This window comes from Paralichthys olivaceus, chromosome 2 (genome assembly GCF_024713975.1).
Source record: "Paralichthys olivaceus isolate ysfri-2021 chromosome 2, ASM2471397v2, whole genome shotgun sequence".
NCBI lineage: Eukaryota > Metazoa > Chordata > Actinopteri > Pleuronectiformes > Paralichthyidae > Paralichthys > Paralichthys olivaceus.
This window is the reverse complement of record NC_091094.1, coordinates 18,472,679-18,486,776: the sequence shown is the minus strand read 5'-3', so window position 1 is coordinate 18,486,776 and position 14,098 is coordinate 18,472,679. Positions and strand designations below refer to the sequence as shown.

The following is a 14,098-nucleotide window of genomic DNA, read 5'->3' as shown; positions in this document are numbered from 1 at the left end:
AAACACGACACATAGTAAACAGACAGTAACGACGTATGAATTATAAACCAGAAAAGGACTAGGAGAGCCTCATGTTGAAATCACCATCGAAACAAACTGGCTCACTCTGGAAGACATTTAATGATATTTGAACCACCTACATTCCTCTGCACCTTCCTCTCTCTCAAGAAAAAATAGTGATGGCTAAGCCTGACACACACACACACACACACACACACACGCAGACACACACACACACACACACACACACACACACACACACACACACACACACACCTTATTACCACTTGACAAAGACACGAAGCGATTTGACCCTTACCCACTCCATACGACTCGTCAGTGTTCCCAGTCGAGGCTGCTGATATTCACCAGCATCGATCGAAGTGTCAGAGTTTCTGAAAGGTGTAATGTTTATAGATCGTGGTGCTGGGCTGGGGGTTAAGGGTAGGATCTTTTCCATCAGTCCTGAGGATTTCTTCCAGTTACACCCCCCCCCCCCACCCTCCCATACTCCCAATCAATAGCTAATTATTGTGCTTACTCACGCAGCCGTAAGGGCAACAAAAACAAAGTTCATTTACTATTGGACACTCAGCCTCCTAATAAACTCTGCTCCGCTGTGCTGTGATTGAGATCTCATGCTCACTTGTGTGTTTTCTGAAACAGCTTCATAAGAATATTTCAGGCAGAAAACTAAATGTAAAGTGACTGAATACATATGTGGACACTCTCAAATGAAAATAACCAAAATGTAAAAGTAAACTTAACAAACAAAGCTAACTGTATTTAGCTTGGCCTGCGGTGAGTTTTTGATGATTTTTAGTTTGTTCTTTCTCCCAAAGTGATTTCACAAGCTTGTTTCTCTTGCTGAATACTAAGAAACAAACTACTATATGCATTCAACAGTATTTTTCTCCTTACTTTGGTTTATAGATATTATCACAAAAAAATCATCATATCAAGTTATTTTGATAAATTCATGTTGTTAAACGAAAAATAAATATTTTTACCAATAAAACAATTTAAGTTAGTAACTTAATTTTGGTTTAACAAATCTAATTCATTCACATGTTACTGAGTTTGAACTCTGTTCCTTGTATCATTGTGTCTTTCTTTATTATTTGCCGTGTGTGTGTGTCGGTGTGTGTGTGTTTTTATGTTAGTGTGTGTTTCTGTGTGTGTGTGTGTGTGTGTGTGTGTGTGTGTGTGTGTGTGTGTGTGTGTGTGTGTGTGTGTGTGCACATGTGTGTGCACATATGTGTGCACGTGTGTGGGGGGGTTTTCAGTTAAATTAAGCCTCCTCAAGCAGTTTTCTTTAGGCCGTTGAATCTAACTAGCCTGGGCCTAAGTCCACTCAGATACCTCGCTGCTCTACCTTATGTTACATAACCGGTCAATAGCAGACACAGAAAAATCCTGAATAATTAAATCCATGAAGAAATGTAAATCCATTCTAGCAACAAAACACACCATAATGATCAGAAGACCAACAGTAAATGTCAAGCCCAGTGTGTATTAGTTACAGGGATGTCTTCAGTGATGGCAAAATAAAGGCTTAATTATGAAAAGTATTGTTAATGAGACAAGTAAAGACCAAAATAGGAAGAGTGACACTCTACAAAATTACACAGTGGTTTTAAAACAATTCTTGATTAAATATGACATTATATATATTTTGAGCTCCCGAAGTTTAAAACAGCCTCTCTCTCTTTTGTCATCCATGCTACATCCATACTGTTACGGCATCAACTCTGCTATGGATACGACCGTAGTCCACACTAGTCTGGAGTTTAAGAGTCACTAAAACTTTGAAATTAGAAAACGCTGTTGGCCCTGTTTTAACTTTAAAAGTTGCATTTTAATCTGGATGAGCAGAAACAGAGCGGTTGAGAAACCATGACGTAGACAGACAGACCGCTTGCTGACTGGGTCTTCTCTGTCATGATGTAGCTTTGGATGATTCATCACACTCCTATCACATAACCGCCTTCCAGAAGAAAACCGCCGGCATCATCCTCGGCTACCAGTGTAGAAGACAACATGGATGATCAATTGCATGCACTGTTGACAGTTAAATTCTGCTTTTAACAATGATACATGTTGTGGAAAATCTGCTGATCAATGGTCAACTCATCAATGAAGAAGGAGGAAGTCTCTGTATCCAAAGGACCTAAAGCACAGGACTGTCTCTGCTGTTCTACTGCCCACTGAGGTCTAAACACCGTCTGTTCCTCTGGTTCATAATAAATTAAATTTCATTCTAATTGACAATTTTTTCTCCTGATTGAAATGATGGAATGTAGCTTCTGTTACAAAAAGTCTGTGTCTACTTCAAGGCTTTATTTGTTGTGTTCTTGACTTCACACATATCGATGCATTGTTTATGATGGGGTTCTATAATGTGATATGTGTGTTTGCTTCCCTCGATGGTGTTGTTGGTTCCTTGCCCAGACCATTTCCTTTCTTTCCCACTATTTCTTTCATATTATCCACTAAATCACAGACTGCTGGTTTACGTCCTGCCACAGTGTTACAAGCTTGCAGGAACACATCAACTGTGCACGTAGAACCAGCCAGTCTTGTTCTTTGGTATTTGTTTAAGCATTGTTGTATTCTTCTGCATGAAATCAACAAGAATGGCAGGACAGAATAATCCAGGTTATCAACCCTGCAGTAAAGCTTTATTTATGTGTACTCTCCTGTAAGGCTGGAGCTCTTTTCGGAGGGGGCACATTATCTGTTTTCTGAAATATATTGTCTGGTGCTGCTGGCAAAGAGAAATGGTCAAACATAGAACAATAAGACCAGTGATCCTCTTCAAGGACAAACTGCCTATAGACCATTAAACATCAGCTTCTCTGGGGTATGTAATGACCTGCTCCCCTTTGTGCTGCCAAGCACAACATTATAGATGTAACCTGACTCAATTACAGATACATGTTCATTCCTGCCTCCTATTCTGTATCAAGGGTGTTTAAGATTCCTTTTTATTGTCCCACAATCATGCACACACAGCACTACATGCAACATGGGGAAATTTGACCTCTGCATTTAACCCACCCGTGAACACAGCACACACGGAACAGTGCGCAGCCACGAAGGCTCCCGGGGAGCAATTGGGGGTTCGGTGTCTTGCTCAAGGGCACCTTGGCAGTGCCCAGGAGGTGAACTGGCACTGCCAACTACCAGTCCACCTTTCATACTTAGGTCCATGCTGGACTTGAACCGGCCACCCTCCCAAGCCAAGTCTCTATGGACTGAGCTACTGTGTTAAAACTCTCAACATCATCGGGGGCTTTGCCACTTAATGAGAGCTATAGTGGTTTACAGCAGAGCAAGATATGACAACAACTTCCCTCTGAAGGAGATTTAACTCACAGACGCCTTCTCATTGGGCTTTTCACAGCCACAGCAAGGCATGGATAGATGATACTTGAATCATGGGATGTGACAGGCTCAAAGATGCAAAATTCACATTGTGTGTTTTATCCAATCAAGTTGAAATATTTGAAGTTAAGAGAAACATTTTCATGATGCAATGTCACGAAAGCCAATCAGCGTTGAGATTGAAAGTCACCACAGACACAGCCTGGCACAGATCCTAGCTAGTAGGTCATCAAACTGACCACTGGTCCTCCCTAGGTAGCGCTAAACTGGCATGGGCAAGATGATAAAATCACCCAAGCTTTTGGCGCCTCCGACAAAATGGCGCTGGCTTCTGCAAAGTTTCCTCAACAGGTACCACACAGCAATTGTAGTCACTTGAGCTAGTAGTCCTCTTCTCCTCTTTTCCCGAGGAGAATAGGTGAATATTTATGGGTTGTGTTTAATGCGTTGCTTATGTGAGTAACCACAAATTATCCTGAGGCCAAAGTGGTGCAAAAATTTGCTTTTTGTTTGGTTCTCGCATAATGCATCTTTTATTACAACATTACCACACAAACACAGGTTGGGTAAACCTAGGTGATTGACCCGTGTCCCATTGCCAATAGATGAGTTTGCCTTTCTTTGCTTTTTTTCTCCCAATGGATCATGTTCGACATCACAAACGTGCTGGAAACTCTCTGACCTCGTTGTCTTGCCAGTGTTGCATCTTGCATGATTCAAAAAACATATTGCTGTTGCATGAAAAACAAGCAAAGTACACAAACTTTCAGGTTTCATGTTCATGCACCAACACCTGGATATCCAATGCGTGTCATAATGTCAAAAGAAATTAGTGTGTCATCCAGGTGTAATGTCTCTGTCACTGTCGATTGGAGGCAGAGCCGAAAAACACCTGTTTCATCTGCAGAGTCATTTGAACCAGGAGTGAATGCCATTTGTATCCATACGTGTTGCAGACAACAGTCTGGCCATCGTGTGTGTTGGAGGGTTTTTGGACCAGTGGAAACGGAGCTTATGAGTGATAACAGGTCTGAGTTTGAATGAGAGCACTTGCAATATTTGTGAGAACCGCAGGAGTGCTCATGTCCTGCAGGAAGAAATGATGCATTACTTGTAATTACTGTCTAGTGGTGATGTAACTGGTTTGGTGGTTACAGGAATGGCATGTATTTTACATCATTGTAATGACTCAACCAAACTTTTAATTCACCTTGGACCAAAATCAAAAATGTACTGTATGACCGCTGCCAGCACTCTGAGCCTCCGGCAGAGATGAAGAACATGCCAACAGGTGCCTTTGAGTGCACTTTTAAAAATACACACACAGCACAAAGGCATGCATTTCACAGGTTTGCAATACCTTCTGGGTATTTGTAGAGTGGGTGTTTGTAGAGTTTTTTGTAAAGCAAACCTCTGGGCCTCCATCGTGACATGTCTTGCAGATATCCACCTCTGACACCTTGTGACGTAAGGAGCCTTTAGATTAAAGAACATCAAGTTGTACTGCAGACGCTGGGGGCCACTTCTCTGAAGCTGTTTTCAATCTTTATTCTTACATTCTGCAGAGGAGCTGTATGTGTGAATGCAATATCTGAGTGAGAGGCTTCTCCGGACTTTCTCTGGAGTGTCTAGCCCTCTGGTACAAACTCCAGAGAATGTCTGAATGAGCTCCTCCACAGGATTCTTTGCAAGCAAGTGGGTGTGTTGATGACGTTTCTGACATATGACAGACATGAATTTGAGTTTAAAAAAAGGAACACAAATATCTCAGGATGAAGAGGCAGTGCCATGCACATCGAGACACGAATAAAGAGAGCTTTTTGTGATCAATTCCGATGCCACTGTTGATGTGCTGTAAACAAAAACCTGATCTCCGCAGTGCATTTAATACGTTACATCCTGCCTCTGCCTGCTGCACCACCCCTCACCTGAATAGGCCGGACATTTCTGTGTTGTTGTTAACATGTCTGAGAATCTCCTGCTCCATTGTTCACGTGTGAAAGGCAAACTGCAGAATAATCGAGGAGACCTTAAGCGGAGCTCACATCTGAAACCGGCTTTAATGCGACACCCTAACTATCTAATTCTGGATGATCGCTGCACTCAACAAGCACATAACAAGGAACATCCATGTGAGCCAAGGATAACGCTGTGCGAGTCAACATGGCGACACCCTGCTGCTGAATTAACACAAAAGTATGGGACAACAATCTCCATAACACTGTGGTTTACAAACAGGAGTACATGGAACAATATATTAACAATTGTTTTCATCATCTTAAAAAGGGTTTTACTATATATCGCTACTGTGGATGCAAGATGAAGTTCGGCTCAAACTATTTCAACCGTTACAACACAGCATGGAGTTCACTCAGGACCAGATCTTCTCCTTAGAAAATGCATGCTCACTGTTAAACTGCAGCTGTTGCCAGAGATTAAAAACAACTGAAGGAAACTATCCACAGTTTAGTGTGCTCACTGCAATCAAATCACCAACATCAGATTTCACCATGTGATCACAATCTTCTAATGTTTACTTTCAGTCTGATGCAACATGTCGCAAAGTGAAAGTCAGCTCAAACTGAACACGAGTCACTATGTCTGAAGTACGTTTACCCAGGCGACAAAGAGCTGAGTTTTGAGCAGAAAGTGACCCTGCCCAGCACAAGTGTGATGTTCCTGATGAGATGCATGGTATGTATGAGTACACAGGGGAGTGCAAAAACAGGCAGGGGGTGTAAAAGTGGCACACCACTGCCACCATGTGAAATCTCAGTGAGAAAATCTCATCCTGCTGTTAAAGCTTGAAGTAGACAGCCTGCGTTTTCTTTCATTTATCACAACAATAATGAGAAAGAGTCAATCACTTTGGTTCTCAGATTTATTTTATTCAGATTCATTCAATGTCATGTTGCTGCTGCAAAGGCTTTTACAAAATAAATCTGGTTTCAACATAGTTTAACTTGGAGGCAAGGAAAGGCAAAACCAAGCAAGGAAACATTTGACAGAGCAGTAAAAGGGAACAAGCCAGTGACGAAACACTTTAAAGTTTAAATGCAAACATGTAACGTCACACAAATGTATAATTTTCCTATTCTGTTATGATCGGATTTGGTCTATGACTTGCTATTATTACTGATATCCAATAACACAACTTTCCCTGTTCTCTCCTTCCTTGCTTAGTTTCAACACCCTTGTTATTTTGCCATTTTTTCTTATGTCAGTGCACAGACATATCAAATTTCATTGCACTAACTGACCTTGGTCTTGTGTGTTTAAACTTTACCTTCAGAAACTCTTGTTAAATCATGCTGAAAACAACCAGTGATCCTTAAAACACATGATGGCAGTGTAACACAATTTTGATATATGTATTTAAAAGAATCAGATTTTTGGGATATTCAACCTTCTTGTCAAACATTAATAACAGTATCACTTAGCACCCTGAAGGATCGCAGCTTGATGAATGTCAAGAGTTTCTGAAGGGGAAGAGGGACGGCTCTCCTTTTTTAATAGACCCTCCTGTTGCTGGTTGATGTGACTGTGGACTTGGTGATGGTGCCACCATAACCTCCACTGATGCTGCTGCCACCATAACCTCCACTGATGCTGCTGCCATAGCCGTATCCACCACTGCTGGAGCTGGAAACTCCTGGAGCAGGACAAAACAAAAGACAGGAAGTGTTAGCATTTATTCATTCATGTCTAAGTGTGGTGAGTTGGATTGGGTGTCACTTATGATAATGATGATGTTTAAAATCTGACACTTACCTCCAGAGGACTGCACATGAATGGTTGCGTTGGAGCCGGTGGCGAGTCTAACGGTTCAATGAAGTTCAGTTAGTGTTTCATTCAGAGTTGAAAGTGATGCTACAGCCACAAAACATTGAGCGCTAAACATTCAAGTGTATCCCACCTGTCCTCCTCTCCTTCCAGCAGTTTCCTGTAGGTTGCGATTTCGATGTCCAGGGCCAGTTTGACGTTCATCAGCTCCTGGTATTCACGCACCTGGCGGGCCATGTCCTGCTTGGCTCTCTGCAGAGCATCCTCCAGGTCCTTGATGCGGAGCTTGGCGTCCTTCACTGCCAGCTCACCACGCTCCTCGGCCTCTGCGATCTGGGCCTCAAGGTTTACCCTCTGTGGGCAAACGTGATTTACTAACTGCAAATCTTATACAATGAAGTATGCTAATGATAAGGTTTGTTTCCGCAAAGGCTCCTGAAATGTACCTGTCCTTTGACAGCCTCGATCTCATTCTGAAGACGGGAGATCATGCGGGTCAGCTCAGAGATCTCAGCCTTGGTCGTGCGCAGATCGTCACCATACTGTCCAGCTGAAGACTCCATCTCCTCGTACTATTAAAAATAAAAAACGTGTGTCGTGATTATCCAGAAGTAAGAAGACGGGACTACATGGGTATTAACATTGTCTTTGCTTTTCACGCACCTTCTGTCTGTACCAGCTCTCTGCTTCAGCTCTGCTGCGGTTGGCAATATCCTCATACTGAGCGCGCACTTCAGCCACAATTGCGTCCATGTCAAGGTTACGGCTGTTGTCCATCTCCACAACGACAGAGGTGTCCTTGATCTGGCCCTGCAGCTCGCGAAGCTCCTGCAGAAACATTGGTTGATGTAACACAAACAATTATTTATCTCTTTTAGCTGCTTTATACAACATCTGCATGATCATAAGCTGTAACAAAAGTGTTTATTATGGAATAATGAAATAAATAAACTGAATTAGACAAAATAGTTAATACATACAGCCTCATAGACAGCCCTGAGGAAGTTGATCTCATCCTGAAGAGCATCAGCCCTGGCCTCCAGCTCCACCTTGTTCATGTAGGCAGCATCGACATCCTGGAAGGGAAATGATGTACAAACAGGGACTGTTATAACTGGGGGCCATACATTTCAAGGATTTAAAAAACATTCTTAAGGAGCATTTTGATGTATTCAAACCTTCTTCAGGAGCACAAACTCGTTCTCTGCAGCTGCACGCTTGTTGATTTCATCCTCGTACCTGTTGGACACAAGGGGTGAGTACATCTCTTTGTTTTGAAAATCTGCTTATCATATTTAAGGGCTCATTCAAACTACTGGCAACACTCACTTTCTCTTGAAGTCCTCAACCAGGCCTTGCATGTTCCTGAGCTCTCCCTCCAGCTTGACTTTCTCGTTGCCCAGCCCATCGAGCTGTCTGCGCAGGTTTGAGATGTAGGCCTCGAACATGCCCTCGATGTTGGAGCGGGTGGTGGTCTGGTCCTGCAGGAGGCTCCATTTGGTCTCCAGCATCTTGTTCTGCTGCTCCAAGAATCTGACCTGTGAGGGTAAAAACCCAGAGAGGATCGTCACATGTTGCTCTAAAAGGTTTTTTATGACATTTTAAAAACTGAACAAATGGAGATTTTGGTGTGACTGGTGCGGTAGATGTAAGTGATATATCACTGAGTTGTGTTCGGACAATATGGTGATTGAAAGATTCTCATCATTTTAAAGAAGAGGATCAGCCTGAAAAGGATTTTAAGGGTGTGTCCTTGTGGTATCGGGTCTTCAAATGCCTCACCTTTATCAGCATGACTGCATAGATAGCTGCATATTTGGGAAGCCACACCCAGAGTCATAACAATTGCAACTGATGAAGCCTTATCTTTGTGTATACACTGTCCTGTAGTAGAACACAGACTGCTTCTTTTTTTTTTTTAAGTCTATCAAATGAAAGTGTGTTCTACCCAGATGTTTCAGCAGTATGTGTACAGTATGTGGCTTTAAATGTTTCACATTCTGCATGCTCTGCTGTACTATGAAGGCCACACAGTCGCTGCAGCCATAAAAAAAAACAAGGTGTGGCAGATAAGCCGGATAAGACAAAGCAGAACAGTGTTGTGAAAGAAATGCTTTGTATTGAGAGTTTTTGTCCAAGAATTCTCCCTCTACAGAAAAGGCAAAGCAGTGAAGACCTTGTGATATTTTTGTATTTAAATTAGAGAAAGTTCAAATACAGCTCTGTGTTTTTGTTGCCCATAACAACCAAGTGAAAAGGTGAAGAGTGCAAACGGCAGACTTTGGACTCTGTGGGCAGAGTGCAGAAATATCCCTGATCTCTAGCAGTCTGCTAGGTGAGGGATTGGCAGGTTATTGCAATATAATCCCCACCCATGTTTAGATAGTGGGCAGAGAGGAGGAAACCACAGGCTTGGAGAGGGCTACTTTAGCGTAGGTTTCGTATTGAGGTGGCAGTGTACGATGGGCTCATGATTACTAGCAGACTTTATACACATGACTATATCCAGAGGTTGTAACTCATTGATGGTTACAACACGACAGAGATAAGCCTTACAGCTCTCTGGCTTTGACAATAAAAACATGCACAATGCTCAAAGGTTTCAGTACAAAATCACATTGCTGCTACTCTACTATATACTGAAGTTCTAACTTTCTATTCGTGTCTTTTGAGATACTTTCGAGAGCCATTAGAAGTAAAGAAGTAAAGATAAGTAGGAATAAGGTTGTCAGTGCAAAGATAGTGAGGCCTACAGTTTACTGCACTTCAGACAGCTCTCAGAAACCAACCTTGTCGATGAAGGAGGCGAAGCGGTTGTTGAGGGTCTTGATCTGGTCCTTCTCCTGGGTGCGGACAACCTGTATGGTGGGGTCAATCGCCAGGTTCAGTGGGGCCAGCAGGCTCTGGTTGACTTGGACAGCTGTGATCTGTGGTGGGAAAGCACCTCCGCCTTGGCCAAAGCTGCCATAACTGCCACCCCCTTGGCTGGAAGTGAAGCCATAAGCACTACCAGCACTAAAGCCAGCACTAGGAGCCGAACCAACGCCAAAAGTGCTTCTCTTTGAGATGGTGTAGCTGCCACCGACTGGTGCGGCAAGAGACCTCCTGCTGCTGCTAGTTACATAGCCTGAAACAGACCTTGTCTTTCTGTTGATGGACATTGTCAAATCTTGAGCAGTGCAATAGACTGAAGATGAACAGGATTCAAAAGGAGAGCCGATTCCCTCTGAGTGTCTGACTGCAGCCTCTGCCTGCTTTTATGGCCGCGTCGAGCCAGTGGGAGGACCTTCCTCAGCCACTTGAACCTGTACTCTCACTTTTGCCGGCCAGCCTCCTCTCCGCCTTGGCCTACACGCCTCTAGCCCTGAATGACAGGAGTGGCCCTTCCTGTAAAACAGGTAGGGAGGGATAGTCAGCCGATAAGCAGAGACACACCCTGCACCAGGACAAGCTGAGGAGGAAGGGAGAGTGGGGGGTAGAGAAGAGTGAACATGCGATAATTCAAGGACAGTTTATTTTCATAAAATCCATTTCATTTTAAACATCCATTGTGGTCAAAGATACAAAAAATTACAGACTCAAAAACATTACATGAAATAAAACAAATACACAAATAAACTGCATTGAAATCTACTTATCTTAAAATATAAAGCATGTAACACAGGATGAAACAATGCATCAGATATGTCATCTCTCTACTTCATACTGTCTGCACAAACATTTCCACAGAGGAATCAAACCTATGAACTGTCATAAACAGTATTTATATTATATATATATCATTATGTATGTGTATACTGTATGTATTACTATTGTTATATATTTTCATCTTTATACATTTTTATTGAATTATTAAGCTAGTCTGTATTCTCAAGCTTGACCTTTAACTTTTGTCGTACATCTATATTTTTATGTTTATCAGCAAAGTGAATTTGTACAACAAACTTTTTACCACAAACTTTTATATTCTTCTACTGGCACTCAGGCTCTTCATACAGGCACACACATGCACAAACTAATGCACACATGCACAAAATTAATTTCCCTTTATGGACAATAAAGAATATCCATCTATCTATCTACTCACACAGCTACATTTATTTGACAGCTATACTAGATAAAGATTTTCATCCAGAGCATTTCATATAAAGCAAAGTATTAGTAATATTCATCTGAGCTACACACTTTAAATCTTCTCTGATAGAAAAAAGCCATGATAATTAATATCAATATCAGCTTAAAAAAGCATTTTTGTGTATAATTTGGATGCTATTATTAATTCAGATACATAATATAATGTAAAGACTTAGTTCTGCTTCACGTGAACCATCTACAATATCAAAATGCTGTTTAGATGTTAACGCATGCACGATTATAATCCATCTTTTTCTAAAAGAGCATGCTGGGTAATAGTTCTTTAATTGTGTTGTATATATGTAGTAAGATTTCACTTCAGTGTCTGCTTTTGCAGCATCTCCACAAAACTGTAGTAGAACATGTTAAACAGAAACAGCATTTGTTTTTTCTTCTCCACAAACATTTAACCCGCTAAACAAGTTATACGTTGACATGTTGCATCTCAGTCACTCACTCTGGAAGCCCGTCCTTCCACCCCGACCTCCTCATCCAGGGCACTACTTATTTGTTTTTTTGTCATTTTTTTGTATCTAGATTATTTATAGTTCAGTGCCTGGAGGCAGCTTATCTTGCTAACACGATTATTTAAAAAATTCAGGTATGTTACACAATGTCTCTTTCCTCAAGGACTGAATGACGTTGTTTCTATTGGACAACTTAATCTAAACTTAATCTGCATCTGTCCACGTCTTAACTAAAGAATCATCTCCTCAACTGCAAACGGGTCTGTAAGATTTTCTGTTGCTTTGGACTATTAGAGTTACTTAGCTGTGGCTCCAGGACAGGACCAGCACACACTGCCATGCCGGGCACAGCTCACAGTGCTCAACTACTCTTGGTCACATTACTTGATTTAAAAAAGAGATCGAATGGAGTTCCCTCATGCCGATGCAAATCTGCAAACAGTATCAGAGCAAAACGTCTAACTCACGTCTATTATGCACTCACTAAGAACATGATGCATGATCATTCCAACTGTGGTTGAATTTGACCTTTATCTGACAATCCTGAGCTTACTCACAGTCACACAACTCAGACCTCTGCACTTGCATATCGAACCAAACATTCTCATTCAAAATCATATGCACCAGTACTACTCCAGTCAGCTTGACACAGAGAAGCATAGATTAATATGAACAAAAGTGGAACTATTAGTATAAAGTATTATTTAGGTTTAATTAAACAAATGCCTTTGGCAGAGTTATGTCTTATTAAAGTCTTGTTATAACAGCAAGCAAATACACTGTCTTAAATGCTGCCTGCTAGATCCCTCATCATTGTTTTGGTGGAAACAATCGTGCACATGAATCAGTGATGCACATTACAGATGACATATTTACTGGGTTGTTTTGTCGCTGGATACTTTTCACCACACCCAAGTTGTTCCACAATCAAACACTGCAGCACTTGTTTCTTCCCCCTGTACCTTTGGTGTAGGTGAGGCCTGCATTCTTTTTCATTCTTCCCATTCTTCACATGCACATGCCTCCAATTTCTACCATGGTGTGAACTTTACTCTAAAGCTCAAATCTCTGCTGTCCAACTGCTATTAGAAGATAATTTATGTACTAGTTATGTTCTTTTTGTATTAAAGTTTCAACAGATGCTCTACAGAGAATTGTTTGACTTTTTACACTCTTGCACAGACACACAAACTGAGACACCTGTATCTCTCACTGCTTTTTTAACATAAATACTCAATGCACGTACACGAGTGCCACATGGCAATAACTCAAAGCCCACACAGTAGTGATGGTCAACCTGGCTGAACCTGCAGCTGAACAAGAGTCCTGAACAGTCACATGATTGAGAAGTTTGATAAACACGGATTAAGAATGCAGAGGTTTCAGTAGAGCAGCAAATAATCCAGAAGAAAAGAAATGCTGCTGATGTAATCTGAAAAAAGGGTGGACACAGAACACAATCATTATGTGCTTTGTCTGTGCTTGTTTTAAATGTAATCGGTCATTGCTGTCATAAATTAAGAAGTCAAGCCCTGTCAATTTTAGCAATACATGAAGCAAGTCAATGTTCAAAACCTCATATACTGAGTTAAAGTCCATGTAACCAGATGTGGGGGCTGCACAATGAGCATGTTCTTTTTTTTTTGCAGTGGTTTGTGAAATTTTAAAACATTTTAAAATGTGGTCCAGTGTTAGATTATTAGTTGATGCAGTGTCAGCAAAGCTGCATCGATCTGTTCATACGTTTACATTGTTTGTTAAAGCAGTTGCAAATAGGAAATAATCATGACTTTATTTGTAGTAACACGCAAGGGAAAAGATACAAATGTGCAAAAAACATACTTAAAAACACACCTTCCCACCTTTCCCATACCTGATTTTCCCAGTGAAGTAATAAAGTCATATCAGATCAAAGTTTGTGTAATTGGCTGCATTGATAATGAATCAGGATATGAGTCATAACAGCTGGAAGCCTGATACAGAAAAGAGTGTTGGTTGTTTTTTTGTTGTTTTTTAATCCAAATGTTTAACTGGAACTGACTAAAAGTTTACAAAATGTCATACGGAGTGTTTAACCTACCGAGGGACTTTCTTTTGTGCCTCTGCAGTAGGTGTAAACTAGGCGTGGGATCTTTACAATGTGTGAGGTGTCATTTGGCAGGCCACGCCACTTCAGTATCGCAATGAGCTGCAGGCAGGCAGGAAAGTGAAATGCTTCAGACTTGTTCAGCATTCCAAGGGAGGTTTTTTTCTGTGTGAGTAAAAGTCATGCTCGGCCTGTAAATGAATGTAATGTAAATGAGAGGTCTGCACCCCGAGTCCATTAT

At 41.4% G+C, this 14,098-nt stretch overlaps 1 protein-coding gene across 1 annotated transcript; it reads right to left on the bottom strand.

Annotated features, from left to right (window-relative positions):
• Nucleotides 1-6,254: 6,254 nt before the first annotated feature.
• On the bottom strand, nucleotides 6,255-10,557 carry LOC109629266 (keratin, type II cytoskeletal 8-like). Its single transcript, XM_020086900.2, has 9 exons — nucleotides 9,960-10,557; nucleotides 8,500-8,708; nucleotides 8,349-8,409; nucleotides 8,151-8,246; nucleotides 7,834-7,998; nucleotides 7,617-7,742; nucleotides 7,304-7,524; nucleotides 7,159-7,205; nucleotides 6,255-7,039 (listed from the first exon to the last, which is right to left on the bottom strand). The coding sequence occupies exons 1-9, from the start codon at nucleotides 10,329-10,331 to the stop codon at nucleotides 6,897-6,899; spliced, it is 1,440 nt and encodes a 479-aa protein (XP_019942459.2). The 5' UTR covers nucleotides 10,332-10,557; the 3' UTR covers nucleotides 6,255-6,896.
• Between the last annotated feature and the right edge of the window lie 3,541 nt (nucleotides 10,558-14,098).